General features: G+C 36.9%; 6 protein-coding genes across 7 annotated transcripts; 2 read left to right on the top strand and 4 right to left on the bottom strand.

The window, feature by feature from the left end:
• Positions 1-29: 29 nt before the first annotated feature.
• LOC114517182 (HAUS augmin-like complex subunit 4) lies at positions 30-2,850 on the bottom strand. The gene is made up of 9 exons (XM_028536841.1): positions 2,777-2,850; positions 2,550-2,683; positions 2,193-2,321; positions 1,962-2,102; positions 1,788-1,881; positions 1,534-1,676; positions 1,275-1,405; positions 1,013-1,081; positions 30-789 (listed from the first exon to the last, which is right to left on the bottom strand). Exons 1-9 carry the CDS (start codon positions 2,799-2,801, stop codon positions 582-584), a joined length of 1,074 nt encoding a protein of 357 aa, XP_028392642.1. The 5' UTR covers positions 2,802-2,850; the 3' UTR covers positions 30-581.
• Positions 2,851-3,073: 223 nt separating this feature from the next.
• LOC114517011 lies at positions 3,074-5,050 on the top strand. Its single transcript, XM_028536651.1, has 5 exons — positions 3,074-3,210; positions 3,633-3,718; positions 3,808-3,984; positions 4,220-4,393; positions 4,487-5,050. Exons 2-5 carry the CDS (start codon positions 3,653-3,655, stop codon positions 4,589-4,591), a joined length of 522 nt encoding a protein of 173 aa, XP_028392452.1. The 5' UTR covers positions 3,074-3,210; positions 3,633-3,652; the 3' UTR covers positions 4,592-5,050.
• Positions 5,014-7,804, bottom strand: LOC114517009. The gene is made up of 4 exons (XM_028536648.1): positions 7,050-7,804; positions 6,365-6,500; positions 5,831-5,966; positions 5,014-5,491 (listed from the first exon to the last, which is right to left on the bottom strand). Exons 1-4 carry the CDS (start codon positions 7,706-7,708, stop codon positions 5,406-5,408), a joined length of 1,017 nt encoding a protein of 338 aa, XP_028392449.1. The 5' UTR covers positions 7,709-7,804; the 3' UTR covers positions 5,014-5,405.
• A 201-nt stretch (positions 7,805-8,005) lies between these two features.
• Positions 8,006-13,985, bottom strand: LOC114517007 (something about silencing protein 10-like). The gene is made up of 21 exons (XM_028536646.1): positions 13,906-13,985; positions 12,573-12,626; positions 11,917-11,980; positions 11,755-11,811; positions 11,546-11,671; positions 11,346-11,379; positions 11,182-11,259; positions 10,916-11,028; positions 10,787-10,837; positions 10,623-10,682; positions 10,476-10,532; positions 10,325-10,396; positions 10,166-10,206; positions 9,958-10,054; positions 9,751-9,835; positions 9,549-9,607; positions 9,380-9,460; positions 9,172-9,284; positions 8,886-8,967; positions 8,693-8,800; positions 8,006-8,577 (listed from the first exon to the last, which is right to left on the bottom strand). The coding sequence occupies exons 2-21, from the start codon at positions 12,587-12,589 to the stop codon at positions 8,488-8,490; spliced, it is 1,485 nt and encodes a 494-aa protein (XP_028392447.1). The 5' UTR covers positions 12,590-12,626; positions 13,906-13,985; the 3' UTR covers positions 8,006-8,487.
• LOC114517008 (tartrate-resistant acid phosphatase type 5-like) lies at positions 13,088-15,623 on the top strand. Its single transcript, XM_028536647.1, has 7 exons — positions 13,088-13,490; positions 13,943-14,180; positions 14,279-14,351; positions 14,442-14,519; positions 14,731-14,878; positions 14,987-15,090; positions 15,328-15,623. Exons 1-7 carry the CDS (start codon positions 13,248-13,250, stop codon positions 15,527-15,529), a joined length of 1,086 nt encoding a protein of 361 aa, XP_028392448.1. The 5' UTR covers positions 13,088-13,247; the 3' UTR covers positions 15,530-15,623.
• Positions 13,918-17,184, bottom strand: LOC114517010 (GPI mannosyltransferase 1-like). Of its 2 annotated transcripts, XM_028536649.1 has the most exons (5): positions 16,488-17,184; positions 16,097-16,355; positions 15,901-16,002; positions 15,304-15,365; positions 13,918-13,986 (listed from the first exon to the last, which is right to left on the bottom strand). In XM_028536649.1, the coding sequence occupies exons 1-4, from the start codon at positions 17,099-17,101 to the stop codon at positions 15,324-15,326; spliced, it is 1,017 nt and encodes a 338-aa protein (XP_028392450.1). In that variant the 5' UTR covers positions 17,102-17,184; the 3' UTR covers positions 13,918-13,986; positions 15,304-15,323. The 2 variants fall into 2 exon arrangements, with proteins under 2 accessions (XP_028392450.1, XP_028392451.1); XM_028536650.1 differs by lacking the exon at positions 15,304-15,365 and having other exon boundaries at positions 13,953-13,986.
• Between the last annotated feature and the right edge of the window lie 88 nt (positions 17,185-17,272).

The following is a 17,272-nucleotide window of genomic DNA, read 5'->3' as shown; positions in this document are numbered from 1 at the left end:
TTCAGTCATTTCACCTCGCCTAGCCCGGGTTCGCTCCATGTAAACAGGCATTAATCTTAAAATGCAGTTGTAATTTTTTCGAATTGAGAGGCTTGCAGGCAAAATAGCCTCTTGCTATGCAGGGTGTATACTTTCCATGTAACCCAATTTCCTCTCAAAGCCAAGAGTTTAGTTTCCTTGAAATTATGACTCCCAATTGAATTCAAGGAGCATAACTTTAATGTCACTACAAATTTTCATCCTTTGAAGGATGCAAACGAGCGAATAGTATATCAATTCTCGGATGTACAAGAGTACAAGTGCCCAAGCAAACTCGTAAAGACCCTGGGTACGAGGTTGGCGCCCTCGTTTGAACATCCGTGATCCGTCCCACTCGCTCACATCTATCAGGAGCAAAAATTGCAGGTGTTAACAGACCTTTGCCTAACGATTTATCAAGGATACTGATCTATATAATGACACTGAACTGTGTCCAACGAAAGGCCTGGGTAAGAAGCAGCAGTCCTAAGCATAGTTTTAAGTTTGGTGCACTTTCCAAGTATACTATTTTTCTATTTAAATGATTCTTCCATTCGACTGTATTATTTCCATAAGTCATTCAACTCATTGTTCTCGCCATGGCGTAGTTCAGTCAGAGCCCATTTCTTGTTGTCGATCTCTGCTATGATATCACCATACAGTTCAACCAGGTCATCGAATCCCATCCCAATGGATTTGTATGCCTTCAATGTCTTCATTACATGATGTAGTTCTTTCTTTGTCTCATTTTCCTTGGCTTGAAGACTTTGCCTGTTTGCAATTTGAAAAGAAAAGGCAACATGAAGTACTGGGGTGGTGCTACTTGGAGTTACTGATAGGGCAGACTGAAAAAATTAGCTTGATCATAGTGAGAGCCCATGACCTCTGATTTGCTAGTCTAGCAGACCAAGGGTCATTCCAGCAGACCAATAGCCTGCATGGCAGAGACCGCCTGCCATGCAGGCTAGCAGACCAAAGGGTTCTATTCACTTACCTGATTTGTTTCAAGGCTGTGACTGATTCTGGCGAGTATGTGTCACAAAGCAACTGGTTTTGCAAGACCCTGAAATGATGAAATAATATGTCAGGATTTACGCCTGATTTAAATTCCTAGCAGAATTTATTAACACCTAAACAAGATTTATAGGATTAGTTTCAGAGTTAGGATTACTGTTTGAGGATTAGCATTATAGGGCTGAGCTACTACTGAATTAACATTAGGGCTAAGGATTAGGGTTTGGATTAGGGTTTGCTACCTTATCTTGAGGCACATTGCCTGACATTTTGCAGCCAACCAATCACTGGTTATCTCATCATATTTCGTCTGCCACTCAAGCTTGTATTGGGTGATGAGTTTCTCTGTCACCTCCAAAGAACGCACCAATGTCTTGGTTATGAAAAACAAAATGAAAACTTGAACCTCACATTAGTCACATATATCCTCCTTATTTCAATGACTTATCTGGCCTAAACATCCCAAACTATTCAAATCTAGTTGGACCAATCCCTTCTGACCTGATAATACTGGACGTGTTGTGCACTCATCAACATTCTGTCAGCTTGTCTCTGTTTTTTGTCCTCCTGCAAATGAGACTTTTCCTCCGCGAGCAAGGCAGGAAATTGTGTTGCCTTGGCAAAAGCAAACTTTGAGTCTGTTTCTATGCAAGGAAAATTGAGTCATACCCAGTGGTTGAAATTGCGATAAACCCACATGCCACTACAGCAGAAATCTGGCCTCACGATTTTGGTTTAATTAAATATCAATGTACCTTTAGATTTTGATGGTTCGTGGTACTGGGCAATTTCTTCACATTTTGATTTAAGACGATTTTCCAGCTCAGGTATAATCCCCTGCTGAAGCAACTTTGAGAAAGAAACAAATTACTTGTTCAAACCTTTTCTAACGACTGAGCAAACATGGTAGAATCCATAAAGATGTTTACCATTTTGTTTGGATCACTCTGATGCAGTCTGTCAGCTTTCAAACCAAGAAGCGTCACATCCGTGCCACTGATTTCCGGATTAAAATCCAGGTAGTCCACAGCTTCAGCTGATATTAAAGCTTCTTTCATTGCCTTATAAGTCTTGAAACAACAACACACAATGCTTTAAGATAAAATTATCAAAATCAACAGGATTTTATACCCCATTGTGGGATCATTCAGCAAATTTACCTGAGTGGAAAATTCAGATTCTTGGGCAAGTTTATTTGTTTCATAATCAAACACGATTTCCTTTAGTTCTTCATAAACAACTTTAGCTTGGAAATATTGCAGTTTTTCTTGTCGTAAAGCATCTTTCACCTTGAGAATATTGGTTGTATAGATCTAGCTTTAATAGCAATGATAGGCTAGGGCATACCGAAGATTGAACATAGATTGTGCTGTCTGAAAGGGGTGAATTATGATAGAAAGTGAATAGAGTGTGTTGACGAATATAATAACTGAAAAGTCACGCTATGAACTGAATGAAAATATCTTCATTTACAACACAAATATAAAATACATAATCGAACTTTTGTTTATTCATACCTTGGTGTAATCTTGCTTTATTTCTTTTGTGGTACCGTCCTCTGCGACGTATCTCGTCAAAGTTTTCAACAGCTTTTTAAATTCCGGATACTTTTCCAAGTCGGAGTCCCTCACAAGAACCGGTAGATCAATACCTTAAAATACATTAAAAAACAGCTTACAGCTAACAGACCAGTTTATGAGCTAGTCCTACAAATATTAAATAAATGAGAACATAGAAAAGTTACTTTTTTCGCTGGTTAGGTCGCTCATTGCTCATTGATAAAGTTTTCTGCTATTTTCCTTCGCTCATGTTTTGCCGCCATATTTAAAATTAATTTCCCGTCAATTTGTTTCGAAAGTGCGACTTTCTGATTGGTCGAAAGAATTTAAGGGATAGGAACGGATTAGGAAGGATCAAATGAGGAGTAATAACGAACGCAATGGGAAAAAAGGTATAATCTATGGATAAGACGTAGGGAGTAAGATGGGATGATGTGGGTCTTACGAGGATACAAGAGAAGAAGACAAATGTGCAAAACTAAACAACAAATGCCTTGTTGGCATTTCGGAAATTTCTGTAATTATATAGTTCTTCTTTGTTTTTCTTTACAACTCTTATAAGTTTGTATTCATAACTTCCTCCTCTTGCAGTAGTAACACGTTTTTTAACCAGTTCGGGGTAAGTTATCTTGTACATTTTGCATTTGTACAATTCTTTGGGCACAATTATATATAAAAATATACATAATATATCAATGTATAAACGTTCGGCAACAAATATTTTTTGAGAAGGTACTAACGTGCAGTATCGTGTCACTGATAGATATTGTGTATTTAAATGCCCAATACTCAAAATGTAAGGTAATGCAGTCTGCAACTGTTTCCATTACAAAGATATTTCTACCAGCAAGGCAGCAACTTGTTTATTTATAATATAAACTGATAAGGCGCCTATTATACAGACTTTTAGGCATTTCCTTAGATTATCTCTTAATGCAACAGGTCTTAACCTGGCAAGGATAGTTCAGCACATATCCACTTTTGATTTTTTCAATGCAGTTTCGATTCATGATAAATTGAGTAATTGACTTTCTCTTGCAGTATTTTTCTAAGATAAAAAAATGCCTCAAGTGTCTGGATTTGATTATGTAAAGAGTTGGGCTGGTTTACTGAAAATTGCTGAGTTTGTAAGTATGAATGGTGCTGCATAGTCTCATTGCAAATTTAAGCTGATTTAAACCTCCATTGTTACAATTTTCCTTGGTCTATTTTTTAGTTCACTCTCTTGATCGCATTCTCGTGTTTGGCGGATTTTAGCAACAAGTCGGAAAACAATGGTTCATTTAAGTTTTTTCTTTTTGTCACAATAACAGCATGGTTGATCACCATGTTTTTGTTTTGCATATTTGCATCTGGTGTTCAAGACAGAGTATCAATTAACTGGACCTTTGCAGTTACGTAATATTCTTTTCACATCCTGCTGTAATTACCCATATGCATATAGCGTTAGAAATTACCTCAAGGTTCATTGTGGATGTGCTGATTCTATAACATAACTTATGGTTCACAGCATCCACAACTGTATCATTTCTAAATCACCTTGTCAAATAGTTTGAGCAATTCCCTAAAATGAACAAAGTATGTGATATTCAGGAATTATTTCCAACTGCATCTTGTGACCATTTTAGATGACCATATATTCTGCCACTGTGGTGTTTCTGCTGGTAATATCAACCTCGCTTGTAGCGGAAAAAGCTCGAAAGTTTCGCCGCAGTGTAAGAAAAGTTGATAGTATATTTGTGGATACCTGCGATGTATATGACAAGAAAGGTGTCCCTTGTAGGAATGTTGAAGCTGCAGTGGTATGTACACAAGATTGTGATATAAGTCTACCTATGGACAAGATTAAGATGTTTTGTATTCATTCTATTTTAACTAAATTTTTCCTCTTCAAGGTATTTGGTTTCTTAGCAGCTGCTCTATTTATTACCGATGCAGCATTCTATTTTATGGAGCATCGCACCACTACAGCAGGGTCTGGTGATGACCAGGCTGGATAACGCAACAAGACGAGACAGGAATACAGCAAGACCAAAGTAGAGGAGATGTTGAAGAAATACCTTAGAACTATAGACAGAAAAATAGTTTATGAACATCCATCTACAGATAGACAAACTCTAGATGTAGACAAACTCTATCAACAATAAAATGTTCATTTGAAACGTGCGCCTACAATTGACCGTTTCAGCTTGCATGCAAATGATCACATGTAAACTTTTCAGCTTACATGTTGTGACCATCAAATAGCCAATAAAACTTTACCATTTCAGACCATGTGATTTGAAGCTGAAAAGGTCTATTGATAGATATTGCAGTTTGCAGGAAATCTATAAAACTTTTTAGTAGTAAATACCTCTATTTCGGATAAGAAGGGATGAGACTTTTTTTGCCCCTCAATAACGCGAAACGTCGACAAATTAAAAACCGTGTATTCTTCTATCATCAAGAAATATACTTTATTTAACTCTATAAATAATGATTATGTGTGTGTTTCGCTTGAATTATACAATACTGGTACAAACTGGGCTCAAAACTTTGAAGTATGTTTCACGATTCGATTCTTAGGCATTGGCATTCAGGCACAAAACAGGATGCCTCTAAAAACTTCTAAAATCTTCTCAGTTTTGTCTAATTCTTACTGGAAATAACAAAAGTTCTTTGAAGGATCTAAAATACTTGCTGCCATCGAAAGTGTAGTCAGACTCACATATCGTATGGTTGGACGGCAGGCCAAATATACGTGGATTTCAACAGGCTGTTTTCTATTCATAGTCAAATACTACTTTTTACTCTTTCTGATAACATCTCTCAGCCTCAATCGTACTCCGAGCCGATAGTAATGCTCATGTCACTACCGATAATGTCAGTTTGATGAAACCATCTATTTGTGTCCAAAACAACTAAAAATCAAAGAAGAAAGTTTAGAGCTTTTGGGTGGATCTCAACAGATCAAACGTATATACAACTTGCGGAAAAGCACTATAAAGACTATTAGTATCACGTCAAATGTGCGGCCCAAATAGGGTTAAATGTGAGACGATGGTTACCAGATTGCACGGAAAGTTTGCGAAAGAGAACTTCAATAATAGGACAGTTTACATGGAGCGAGTTATCCCGGGGCTAGGCGAGGTAAAAAGCGCATCACATCAAAGGCTTAACCTGATTAGTCTTTCATTATATGCAGTTTCAGTTCACCTCGCCTAGCTGGGATAACTCGCTTCATGAAAAAAGGCCCTTACTAATATCACCAGGTTGCACGACGACAACATGCTTAGAAGTTTGACACTTGAAGTAGCACTCTGGAGGCGGTTCCAATATCCATTGCTTCGTTCCTTTGATTTGGGCTTGCCACGATGGCTTGCCAACCGCGTCGATCTAGAATTACGGTAATTTCAAGATTGGTTACTCATGAAAGACTGAAAAAACATACTCCGAAGAGCATCATATTGTACAACCAGCATGGTCATATTTCAACTCTATTTCGAAGTCATTGTCAAACAAGAAATGTTTGAAAAAGATTAGAGTCGATATATCAGTGAATATATGTTGTCTTGTTTTAAACTTCAAATCTTGCATGGTTTTTCTGATAAGTGGAATATTACCAAAATACGTCCCATAGGCATAGGAAGGGATAATGTGCAGTCCCTGCGATACAGAATGGGATGAGACACTTAGTCTTTGCACATGCCGCAGTGCATGTTTCCGGCATCGAAGAAGGACTGAGCTTTGTAAATGAAGACCTCGGAGCAGCTGAAATGTGATGAAAAACTCACGTGAAGATGAGCGCCGTATCCTGGACATCCCATGAATATCCAATCCGTTCTGCTAGACTCGGATTCCTCTGGTAGAAAATAAGGCTTTTCGTAGTATTTCCGCAGGACATTGGCTGCATTGGAGTCGCAGTTACTCCTATATTCAAGAAACGACAAAAAAAATATTACGGGGCTAAAGATTTCAAAATGAAAGCGAGCAAACTTCATTTATGTATCACTAATGTATGCACACACAAGCTACGTGGCTTGAACAGACCGTATGAGTTTGAAGTAGCAGGAATTCGGAATAAAAACCTTTATGGTCAAAGGCTAAGGGAGATTTTCATAAGTACCCGAGTCATATCCTGTTCAGAAATGGGCATTTTGATCTAACCATGCACTGTGATCTAACCGCAAAATGTGAGAATTGACGAGGAAATGCTGACGCCACACACAAAGCGGTTTTACTGGATTACAAATTTACTGGGGTTAACTAGATTACAAGGATTACAAGATTACTATTATGATTAGATCTGTATCGTTAGATCCGTAGTGTTGTTATACGAGGGTATATTATTACAATGAATTAAAATGACGACACGCAATACGTGCAACACCTGCGGCTATCATAATAATGCAGTGCCATTGTAAACAAGTACAAATCAAATGTAAACAAAAGTTTATTGCCCAAATCTCACCCACTCACCAGCCAATGTACCAAGGCTTTCCTTCCATTCTTGCCATGCTCTTGGACATATTAAAAACCTCTCCTAGACTTTCGAAACTCGTACGATATGGGAAGAACTGACAATCCTTATCTTCAGATTGCAGTACTGGACTACCTTTCGGGTAGATATTCTTAAAAAACTCGAAGTTAAAATGGGATAATGCACTCCAACCCTTGCTGCCGTTCCTTATCAACACGGGACGCCCGGTGTAAGCATATTTCTGCAAGAATTCATCTTTGCTCAAATCAGTGACGACATCAACAGTGTCGACATTCTCACATATTGAGCAGTTCACAGGTGGCCTAAATAGATCCAGATAGGGCTCAACAGCTTGTAATAAACACACATCTTTCTCCAAGTCAAAATACAAAACATTGTCGGCTATGAATTGCATGAAATTCTTCTGGGTTTCTTCGTGAAGGGAAGTAAAACCTTTGTATGTCAGAGGAGGTAATAACACCAGTGTAACCACGCATATCAATGCAGCAATTAGCCGTCGGTAACTTGAAGTTTTGAGTGCGTTCAGCGATTTGATCTTCCTCAAATTCTTCCTATCTATTTCGAGTTGCTTCGCCCGCTTTTGTAAGCGTTTGAATGCTTCTGTTGCCAATTTGATGTTCGTTTCTTTGTCGGCCATGTTTCGTATCAGCAGGAGGATGTTTATATCGCTGACATGCTCTGCTGCAAATCTTTATGTATATACAATGAGCTCAATTGCGGAAGGCGGAAGAGGCTGAATACAAAGCTCTTTGCGACTTCAGGTCATTATCACGACCAAAAACTAATAGAAAGCCAATACTGTTAAACAGCTGGTAAAATAGCAAGATTTATTGGCGCGACAAAGATTTTAATTATTTCGGCGGCTGAAGTAGATATTATTGTTGGCAATTTGTTGTGATATACACCAGCAAGTATTAATACAACGCAACGATGAACTTCGAGTATATAAAATAGCAAATATATTAGGCTTTTTAAACATTTCCCCAATTCTAGTAAATATCGTTAAATTACTGAATGTCTAGTCTAATTTGAACGCGCCCGTGTCAGTTTACTGGGCTATAACGGGTCAACATAATCATGCAAAACCACTCAACAGGATGCATGATACTTAAAATGTTTAATTCCTGAAATATTTTATCCACATTTACCGTTTCCATGGTGAAATTCTTTCCACTAATAGCACTATTTTTGGCATAATTAATAAAGTAAAGGGTAGCTATATTAAGCCCAGGTTTCAGCCAACGAAAGGCCGCAAACTTTTCCTAAGAAATTAGCTAAGCTTTGCCCAAAGAGTTTCTATATAAATAATGTGGGTTATCTATATAGCCTTGATCACTATCAGTGGCCTTGATCCATATCTCTAATCTTCCTGCTAGCTCGCCTGTGCGCAGGCTATTCACGGGTACCTGGAACACCTTATTTAATCTTAATGCCGCGTGTGAGATGAGTCTTGATTCCAGTGCTCTCTCCTCCATACCGAGTGATCTCTTTAACCACAGGATTGACCTAGAATAAAGTTTATCACAAAATGAAATGATTCACAGAATAACATTGATTATAGTCCCTGGAAAACAAACTAAATACTCCTTGCATAAAAAAACCTTCGCATTGTTTGTCTCACCTTGCTCTTTCGTTTGATTTTAGCCTTGACAAATTTCTTTCTGTGTTTAAGTCGAGGATTGCGGACTTCTTTCTTGCGTTTGGGAGTGAGGCCCTTATTCTTTGAGATCTACAAAATATGCCAGAGTCATGAAGTATCCGACATGTATACAAACCATTGCATCATCACGAGTATGACGTCATCAAGACGTTACCTGGTATGTTATACCCCGCTTTCCCTCAGCATCCCCTTCGTCCTCGATATCAATATTGTCCACGTCTTCTCTCATTGACATTCTGAAAGGACAAGTTGACGGGGCAATTTTTTCACTGCAACTGTCTTTAAACGCAACTTTGGTATAAAGCCAATAGATCATGATTGACTCTACACGACTATAGGCTACTAACTCATCACTTAAACGAAAAGGTTTGCTAGGATTCAGGGTGATTTTGATTTTCTTTTTGATGAAATGGTCTTCAACTTAACTCAAGAAAACTCACTCGTGCGCTTTACGACGTTCCTCCTTTCTTTTCCTTTTCATATCACGAATGGCCTCGTAATAACTCAGTGGATCAAGATCCTCAAGTTTCTTTCGTTTCTTGCTGACCAAACCCTTTAAAAATAATCAAATTATTCCTACCTCAATACAATTATAAAGACTCGATTGATTGGGTTAATTGAATGAGAGTCATTAGCCCAAACCCTTACGTTCAAGACAACAGCATCGTTCAGTACTTCGGATGCAGTCTCAGCTTTCTCAAACTTCACTCTCTTTTTGGAAATCTTCTTCTGCAAATTTAAAGTCATTTGTCAAATGGAAGATCACATTTAACCAGAATCTGTTGTAATCTAAATGCACAAGTAGCATAGAACGGACCTTATCCACGTTATTACTTTCGTTTTCCTTTGGTTCTGAGCTATCGTTTTGGCGCTCTTCTGTGAATAATGAAAGTTTTCAATGTGAATCTTTCAGTGTATCAACAAATCTATGCGAATAGTTTTAACTCCGAAAACATTTTAACACTTAATTGAAATGGTAAGAGTTCTACACGGGTAATCCTTCTACAGTTGAAACATACCTTGAAGGCTATTCTTATATCTGGAAAGAAAATATTCCATATCACTGCGAAGCTTATCATCAAGTGGTTCTAGCTGTTTTATAAGCTAAAGAATTGTAAAAAAGGAATTTAATGGGTTTTTAATAGAAAAATGAAGAAATGAACTCTGAAGAAGTTTATCAACTCTGTTAAAGATGAACCATGAGCTATTGCTATCATATTATGTACCTCTCTGTACTGTACAAGTCGTTCTATAACTGGATGGTTCTTCACTGGAGTTTGATGTGCTCTTAAGAGCAGATAGAAGGAAACATTGACTAGATAACTGGACAGAGGAAAATTGGTTCAAAAATTGAGCAATAATCACAAAATTGTATGTAAAACACAAAATTAAGAAAAATGTCTTCAATGAAGATTTTATGATTTCTCAACCTACTTCATGATTAACTGGTGCTTCATCTCCAGATATTCCACTCCCTAAATCAAGATTCAAGATATGATAGTACAATTCTGGATGGATGCTGTAGTAGTAGTTCAGTACAGAGTCCAATATAGACTGCACGTACCTATCCAGTTTAAGAAAAAAGCATCCTACCTGTGGGTTTGTGATTTTTCCAGACCTTGCCATTTGAACAAGTGGAAACAAACAACCGGTTACATCAGCAAGCTGAAAATGGTTTTGTAATTGAAATTAATTTGTGTACCATTGGAATAATATTGAGAAGTTTAGATAGTAGATAAGATACCTTTTCTTTTAGATCTTCCAGAAGCTCAAAAAGTTCAGGAGAGTCTTTAGCTAACAGCTGTAGGTGAAGTAGAATGGAAAAGAATTTTGAAAAAATGTTAACATTTAAATATACCTTTGAGTATCTGTGAGATGATAAGAAACAAACCTTTATTTTTTCTTCTTTGGATAATTTCGATAGGTCCATGATTATTTTCTCTTGTTTTGCCTGTTAATAAAAGAAATATTTTATAATAGATTACTAGTCGATTTAGCAGCTTTAAGGGTGTATTTTACTGTAAGTTAATAAGAGACGTTAACAATGATTTTGACCTTTTCAACTTCTTTAGATTTTGCTGTTTCTCCCACGTCACCAGTTAGTAACTGTGTGTGAATGAAAAAAGGATTAAAATAAAATGCACATGAATGGTTCTTGCAAAATGTTATCAGAAGTCAACGCACCTCAAATGAATCAATATCAAAGTCATTTTCATCCAAACGTGCTGCCATATTTTGTTGCAACATCAGCGCTTCTTCTTCCTCCTCTTTATCCAAAGCTTCCTCTTCTTCAGAATCTGAATGAAAATTATCCACATATAATATTTCAATTTAATTTTGACTCTTTTACAAACTGTCTAACATCCAATATAAGTTATAGTAAATGGTAATCCTTGAATAAGTAAAAATATATAAAGTACACCAATCGTTCTGTACTCATTACCACATACCAAGATCTTTTTCCCTGGATTGATCAGCATCATAATAAACCTTTTTCTTTTTACCCCAAGCTTTCTCACTGGGAATACCTGAAAACATAGTGAGGTCTTGCTGTGAGGTCATGGCCATGTTGCCAGAGAAAGACTTTATATCATGATTGGATGTAATATTGTACCTTTTTCAATGTCTTCATCACTACTGGAACCACCCTATAATTAAGTCAATTTGATTATGTATTAAACACACATTTAGAAAGATAAGTTTCAAATGAAGTTTAGGTTCCAGACCACTCCACATATTGGTATCTGAAAATTTTACTGGAAACTGGAAAATCCACAGCTTCAATTGCTTAATTTTTACAGATTTTACAATAACCTCAAGGTTTTCTATGTCATCTTCATCTTCATTGTCAGACTCAAGATCTAATCCAAGAACTTCCTCTAGTTGCTCAAATCCTTCCATTTCCTCATCTGATGACTGAGATGATTTATCTAACAATACCTGGAATAAGCATACAATAATATTTCATACTGCATGCTTTCATAAGCACCTGTAACACAAAATATTCCAATTCCCAATCAAACCTTTTCTCGATTGCTGTGAAATTTATCTACATCATCATTGAAGAATTCTTCAGACTCCTATAAGCAACAATGGTGATTACTTTCATTCACTAGTAAAGGTTATCAGAAATTGACTTCATTTGAAAAACAATGCAAATATCTTAACAGTATATGGTCACAAACCGGATCTGGACTATCGCCCTCAATGTCATCCTTCTGGACAAGCTTGGTTTTCTTCTTTGGTTTTCTAAAATGAAGATTGAAAGAAATTTCTTTATGAAAGCCATTTCTACTATGTCTAAACTATGCTATCAATGTGACAAAAAGGTTGTGAGTTTGATATACAACTTAAAGGTTATTATGACAAGATGTCTCTATATTAGACACATTTAGCTATACTAGAGACATATCTAGCTTGATCTAGCTATATTAGGTATATTAGAGACATCCATTTTATTATATAGAGACATCCATATTAAAACATCTAACAAATAATGAAGGAGATTATAACCAAGGGGGCTAGGACCATCCCTACCAAAGAACCTAAATGAAAAGGGTAATCAGTTGTGGGTGCATGGGCACATTAGAGAGTACAATAACTATGAGGGGCTCATGGAGACGACCAGTTGAGAATGACATTTTACAACATCACTGCTCTATGAAAACTTTACAGACCTCTTTGGCTTTGACTGAACATGCTGGGAAACACAAGTCACAAAAATAACCCCCGTTTCTCCACACTCCACAGTGAACCATCATAATTTGGCACACACTGGCATAAAATACGAAATGAGTTTCACGAACTTTTAGACCTGCTACAGATTGAAGCAAAAGCTTACCTTTTAGCACGAGCCATAATTGGACAGAAGAAATAAAATAACGTTGGTCACAAGCTGAAAAGATATTGCTTATGGTAAAATATAAAATATTACTAAAATTTAAAAATAAACAACAAACACGTGGGGAGCCGCGAGAGGACTGGAGACAAGTAAACTCACTCAGTGAACTCACTGAACTCGTAAAAAGTTGTAAAAGGTCAAAGTTGTTTGTTATAACTTATAAATTTTATCTTATAAACATTTTTACAAGAGGACGTCTTAAAATAAAAGTAAATTTGCAATGAAATGCCGTAAAAAGGATATTCGTCTCTTGCGATACTGTGATGCCACCCGCATACTACAGAATTCGTGTAGAAACGGTAGAATTAATGTCTGCCATGATGAAACAAGTCTTCAGACTGTTTCAGACGTCAAACTTTTCATGTATCGAACCTAATGTTAATAAGCTAAAGTCTGTTAAAGTTTATTTGCATTCGATTCGGTACATGAAAAGTTTTCATTTGTATGCTATCATGCCGGTGTTATATTGTCTTCGTGATTTCGTCCACGAATTAGCACAGGTAATTATTTTGAACAATACGATACCTTTATACGACAAAATGGAAACTAAACGAATGTCGTATAAGTGGCAATATTAACTTATATCGACTTGTCTAGTTTGACTTTTAACTTTCAATGTCCGATTTGTCCTTATTTGTCTTAAACTTCTGGCTTTTCTACACAAGCGAGAAGTATGAACGATTAACGATGTCGGTGGGGTATTTTTTTATTGCGACACTATTGGCCCTAATTTTCCTCGGGAGTGTTCAAACAAAAAAAGGTCAGCTGAGATTCGTAGTTCTCGGTGATTTTGGAGGTATGCCAACGAGACCCTATTATACGTCGGCACAGTGGCGAATAGCAAAGCATGTTGCCAAGGTGTGTATTGTCATTTTTTCAATGAATGTTGCACGTATACAGACAGTCTGACAACTGTGGTCTGACAGATCGTAAATATGTTTGCCAAAATGAACAGCAACAAACACGCCTAACTGAGGCCGGTTGTTGTTCAAAAGCCGGTTAGCTTAACCCTGGGTTAAAGCAAATCTTTACATTTAATAATCTTTTTATTTTTCTTTATTACAAAGTTGAATACACCTTTTCGTAGATATTTTCTGGACCTGAATTTTCTGGAAAATCAGTATGACTTCTATATCGGTCCAGAAAATATTTATGCGATTAAAAAAGTGCGATTAAACAGTAATGTTAAGATTTTCTTTAATACAGAATTGCGAACCTAAGTTAACCGGCTTTTGAACAACCGACTTCTGGTTCTTATAAACCAGTCACTCACTCTCTCTGCACACAAGTCACAACATTCTTTTTCGTAGATTCCAAATCTGGACTTTTTCGTCAGTGCTGGAGACAACTTCTACTACAACGGGGTGAAAGATGTGAACGATTTTAGATTTTATGCGACCTACGAGCGAGTCTACAACGAACCATCGTTTCAGAAGAATTGGTACGTGATTGCGGGCAATCACGACTACGATGGCAACGTCTCTGCGCAAATATTGTACACGCAGAAGTCGAAACGGTGGATGTTTCCACATTTTTATCACACTAAAAGTAAGATCACCAAGAGTTGCAATAAAGCTGCAGGTATTTTGCAGAAACATTGGCCGTTTATTACAGCAATTCTTCATAAAAGTTCATAATACTTTTAGAGTTTTTTATACCCGAAACGAATAAAAGTTTACAGATAGTTATGATCGACACAACGATATTATGTTTCAGAAGGTACAACGGATGTTTTATGAAATATGTTGTAAATAGAAATTTCACATCAGTAGTATGTCACCAAATCTTCATTCGTCATGTTTCTCATAGTGGAAAAAAGAAGTACAAAAATACACCTTCTGTCGAAGAGCAAATGACATGGATCAGAAATACTCTAAATGAGTCGAAGTGAGTAAATGCTTGATTCATTATTATGAGTGATTTGAAACCAGCTTGATACAGATAGAATATTTCTTACGACTTTGTTTTGATGAAGTTGAAATGAAGCTCTCTCTACTACTTTTTCTGCAAGACTTATTGTAAATCTCTGGGCTGGTAAACCAGCTTGATACAGATAGAATATTTTAGCTTTGTTTTGTTTTGTTATTGCTTTTTTTAGAGCCCATTTCTTGATTGTTATTGGACATCATCCCATTTATTCATCAGGGAGGCATGGCAGTAGCAAGTGCCTTCAGGATAAGCTGCTGGATTTGTTCAAACAACACAAAGTTAACGCTTATATCAGCGGTCATGACCACAATCTACAGGTCGGTTATCTGCAAGCCTTAAACGTTGAATGAGAGTTGCTGCCCTCAACTTCGCAACCACATGCATGTGGACTCTGCATTTATGTGTTGTACTTTCCGAATTCCTAGCATATCGTGCCACCGAACTCATCGCTGGAATATTTTATATGTGGAGCAGCCAACTTCTTTAATTGGATTAAGTCAAAACCTGGCCTAGAACCTAATAGTTTAAAGTACGTCAACAGCCATGACTGAGTCTGAGACCTTTATGTAGTTGAACTATAGAAATTCAAGAGTTTTTTCTAGAGTTTGTCTTTCTAGCATAAGTGCATTAGTGAAAGCGCATTGGTAAGGAAGGGAGAGTAGTCTAGAATTATCGCTTAGTTTCATCCTTACCAAAGAGAAAGTTTTAACTTGTTAAGAAAAAGCTTAGTTTTCATGCTTACTAGAGGAAATTCTTTTTGTTTTAGATATTTTGTCGGCAATCTTCCTGGTTTCCTCCTAGTAACTGCAAAAGAAGACAGATTGAAGCTGGAACTACGAACAGCTACACCGAAGCAAAAGTACAAAAGATTTCTCCCGCCTAGAAACAAACTTCCTGACTCTAGTGAACAACCACAAAAATATCCAAAACTTTTAGAGAAGTTTTTTGCGTCATTGCCAAACGGTTAAACTAAACAAAGTGTCATAACCACTTTTTATATGTACGTTAGAAAAGATTTTCTTATTTTTTTACGATGTAAAGAGGTTTTGTAACGCGTTTTATATACAGTGCAGATGTCTGGATTCAAAAAGATTTCAATCAGCTTTCTTGCTCTGTACAGAAGTGCAATTTACAATGATAGAGTATAAAATCCAGATGTTGACAATAAAGAATAAGATGCTTGCAGTCCAGACAAGAAGCATTGTATTGTAGCCTTTGAATTCTAACAGATAGGCTGAAAATAACCATAATGCCTAAATAGAAGGAGATATTCACATAACTACCATCACTACTGTCATATTGATTCATACACATTGAATTATGTTCAATTCAGACATACCTGGCTTGCAAACCACGCAAAAAGCATTTTAAAACCTTTTGTTAAGTCAATCTGGACTTGGGGCAGGATAAGTGGCAATAGAGATAAGTACCAAAGAAAATACTGAAAGTTGAATGAAATGTTTCAGTAAATAATTTTCAGTAAATCCCATGCACATTCTTTTCGATGAAAAAAAAAAGAAAAAACGTTGTATTACCTGTGAGGTGCAGACTTTGTTAAAAATGACAAATGCAAATGTTTGAACAAAACAGCAAAATGGCAAATCTTTGTAGTATTTCACTGCAAACACTAAGACAAGAACAAGTTGCGGTAGAAATGCAAGCAGACTTATCACCCAAGAAAATGAAGTGTCCATTGTGAGGTACAACAAGTAGAAATATACAGAAAAGTTATGCTTGACATCTTTTCTTGTCACATGGTAGAAATATGTGTGTTCAAGAAACTCAAGTCCATATCTAGAAAACAAAGAATGAATGTACAATTCATTTTCAATGGAGCACAGCTGGTGGCCGCCACACAAGGATTTTCTTTGCCAAAAAAGAGTCAGTCCAATATGGTCCATTTTAGTCCAATATTTCACAACTTACATGTAATACATTGTAGCATTGATCCCGAGAAATATTGATGAAGCTATGAAAGCATACAGGAACTGATTTGGATGATTTATATTGGAAAATATTGCCCACAGCATTCCCTCATGCTTTCCTATTTCACTTGTTCTCTCTTGTCTTTTCACCAGTAAACCAACATTTAGGAACAATGGTAATGCATAGATTATTGGGTAAATTTTAAAATGAACAGACAACGCCAACATGACTGCGGAAAGGGTGAAGCGTCTCTTGAGCATGAAATAAATTGAAGACAGGACAAGGACTGCTAGAATAGATTCAGCATTCCCACGAGTGGACACAGTGATGATCATGGGATTCAGCAGCCAGAACCAAGAGTATTTGACAGCCGTGAATTCTGGTATTCCCCGAGCTTTTAATATTAAATGAATTAAATATCCTGCGACGATATCACAAAACACAAAAAGGAGCTTTCCGAAGGCTTTGTGGAGTGTCACGTTTGGGACGATGATCCACGCTAGGAGAGGTGTGTAGCGGTAGGTTGCACGATCGTATGGTGACCCACCTTTCGAAACATGCCTTGCAGCGTCTGTGAAAACCTCGTAGTCAATGTCTGTGTATTTCACCACCATCGTTGAGTCCTGCCATTGGCCATAAATCAGAAATAATAGTCTCAAAACTAGAGCAACAAAGCATGACTTTCTAAAATCCGAAAGTCTTGAAGGTAAAATATCTGGCACCATCTTGATTCTTGAATGCCAGTTGGGAAATTCATGTAATTCCAAATATAGTGGTCAGTTTGC

This window comes from Dendronephthya gigantea, unplaced genomic scaffold (assembly GCF_004324835.1).
Source record: "Dendronephthya gigantea isolate DGI-Jeju-01 unplaced genomic scaffold, DenGig_1.0 000007F, whole genome shotgun sequence".
In the NCBI taxonomy this organism is placed as follows: Eukaryota; Metazoa; Cnidaria; class Anthozoa; order Malacalcyonacea; family Nephtheidae; genus Dendronephthya; species Dendronephthya gigantea.
This window is presented reverse-complemented; position numbering and strand designations above follow the sequence as displayed.

Coding starts and splice junctions, on each gene's coding strand:
- LOC114517182 (XM_028536841.1), bottom strand. CDS start 2,801: ATGAGCGACCTAACCAGCGAAAAAA. Junction 2,322..2,549: donor TAAAGCAAGATTACACCAAG/GTATGAATAAAC, acceptor AATATTCTCAAG/GTGAAAGATGCTTTACGACA. Junction 790..1,012: donor ACAGCCTTGAAACAAATCAG/GTAAGTGAATAG, acceptor AATTGCAAACAG/GCAAAGTCTTCAAGCCAAGG.
- LOC114517008 (XM_028536647.1), top strand. CDS start 13,248: ATGTCCGATTTGTCCTTATTTGTCTTAAACTTCTGGCTTTTCTACACA. Junction 13,491..13,942: donor TAGCAAAGCATGTTGCCAAG/GTGTGTATTGTC, acceptor TCTTTTTCGTAG/ATTCCAAATCTGGACTTTTT. Junction 14,181..14,278: donor ACATTTTTATCACACTAAAA/GTAAGATCACCA, acceptor TAATACTTTTAG/AGTTTTTTATACCCGAAACG.
- LOC114517010 (XM_028536649.1), bottom strand. CDS start 17,101: ATGGTGGTGAAATACACAGACATTGACTACGAGGTTTTCACAGACGCT. Junction 16,356..16,487: donor AATGCTACAATGTATTACAT/GTAAGTTGTGAA, acceptor TTTGTTTTCTAG/ATATGGACTTGAGTTTCTTG. Junction 15,366..15,900: donor TTGCGTGGTTTGCAAGCCAG/GTATGTCTGAAT, acceptor CTTCTTTTGCAG/TTACTAGGAGGAAACCAGGA.
- LOC114517007 (XM_028536646.1), bottom strand. Junction 10,397..10,475: donor TGGAAGATCTAAAAGAAAAG/GTATCTTATCTA, acceptor AACCATTTTCAG/CTTGCTGATGTAACCGGTTG. Junction 9,285..9,379: donor ACGATGCTGTTGTCTTGAAC/GTAAGGGTTTGG, acceptor TTATTTTTAAAG/GGTTTGGTCAGCAAGAAACG.
- LOC114517009 (XM_028536648.1), bottom strand. CDS start 7,708: ATGGCCGACAAAGAAACGAACATCAAATTGGCAACAGAAGCATTCAAA. Junction 6,501..7,049: donor AAGCCTTGGTACATTGGCTG/GTGAGTGGGTGA, acceptor TCTTGAATATAG/GAGTAACTGCGACTCCAATG. Junction 5,492..5,830: donor CGTGCAACCTGGTGATATTA/GTAAGGGCCTTT, acceptor TTTGATTTTTAG/TTGTTTTGGACACAAATAGA.
- LOC114517011 (XM_028536651.1), top strand. CDS start 3,653: ATGCCTCAAGTGTCTGGATTTGATTATGTAAAGAGTTGGGCTGGTTTA. Junction 3,719..3,807: donor TACTGAAAATTGCTGAGTTT/GTAAGTATGAAT, acceptor TCTATTTTTTAG/TTCACTCTCTTGATCGCATT. Junction 4,394..4,486: donor GGAATGTTGAAGCTGCAGTG/GTATGTACACAA, acceptor TTCCTCTTCAAG/GTATTTGGTTTCTTAGCAGC.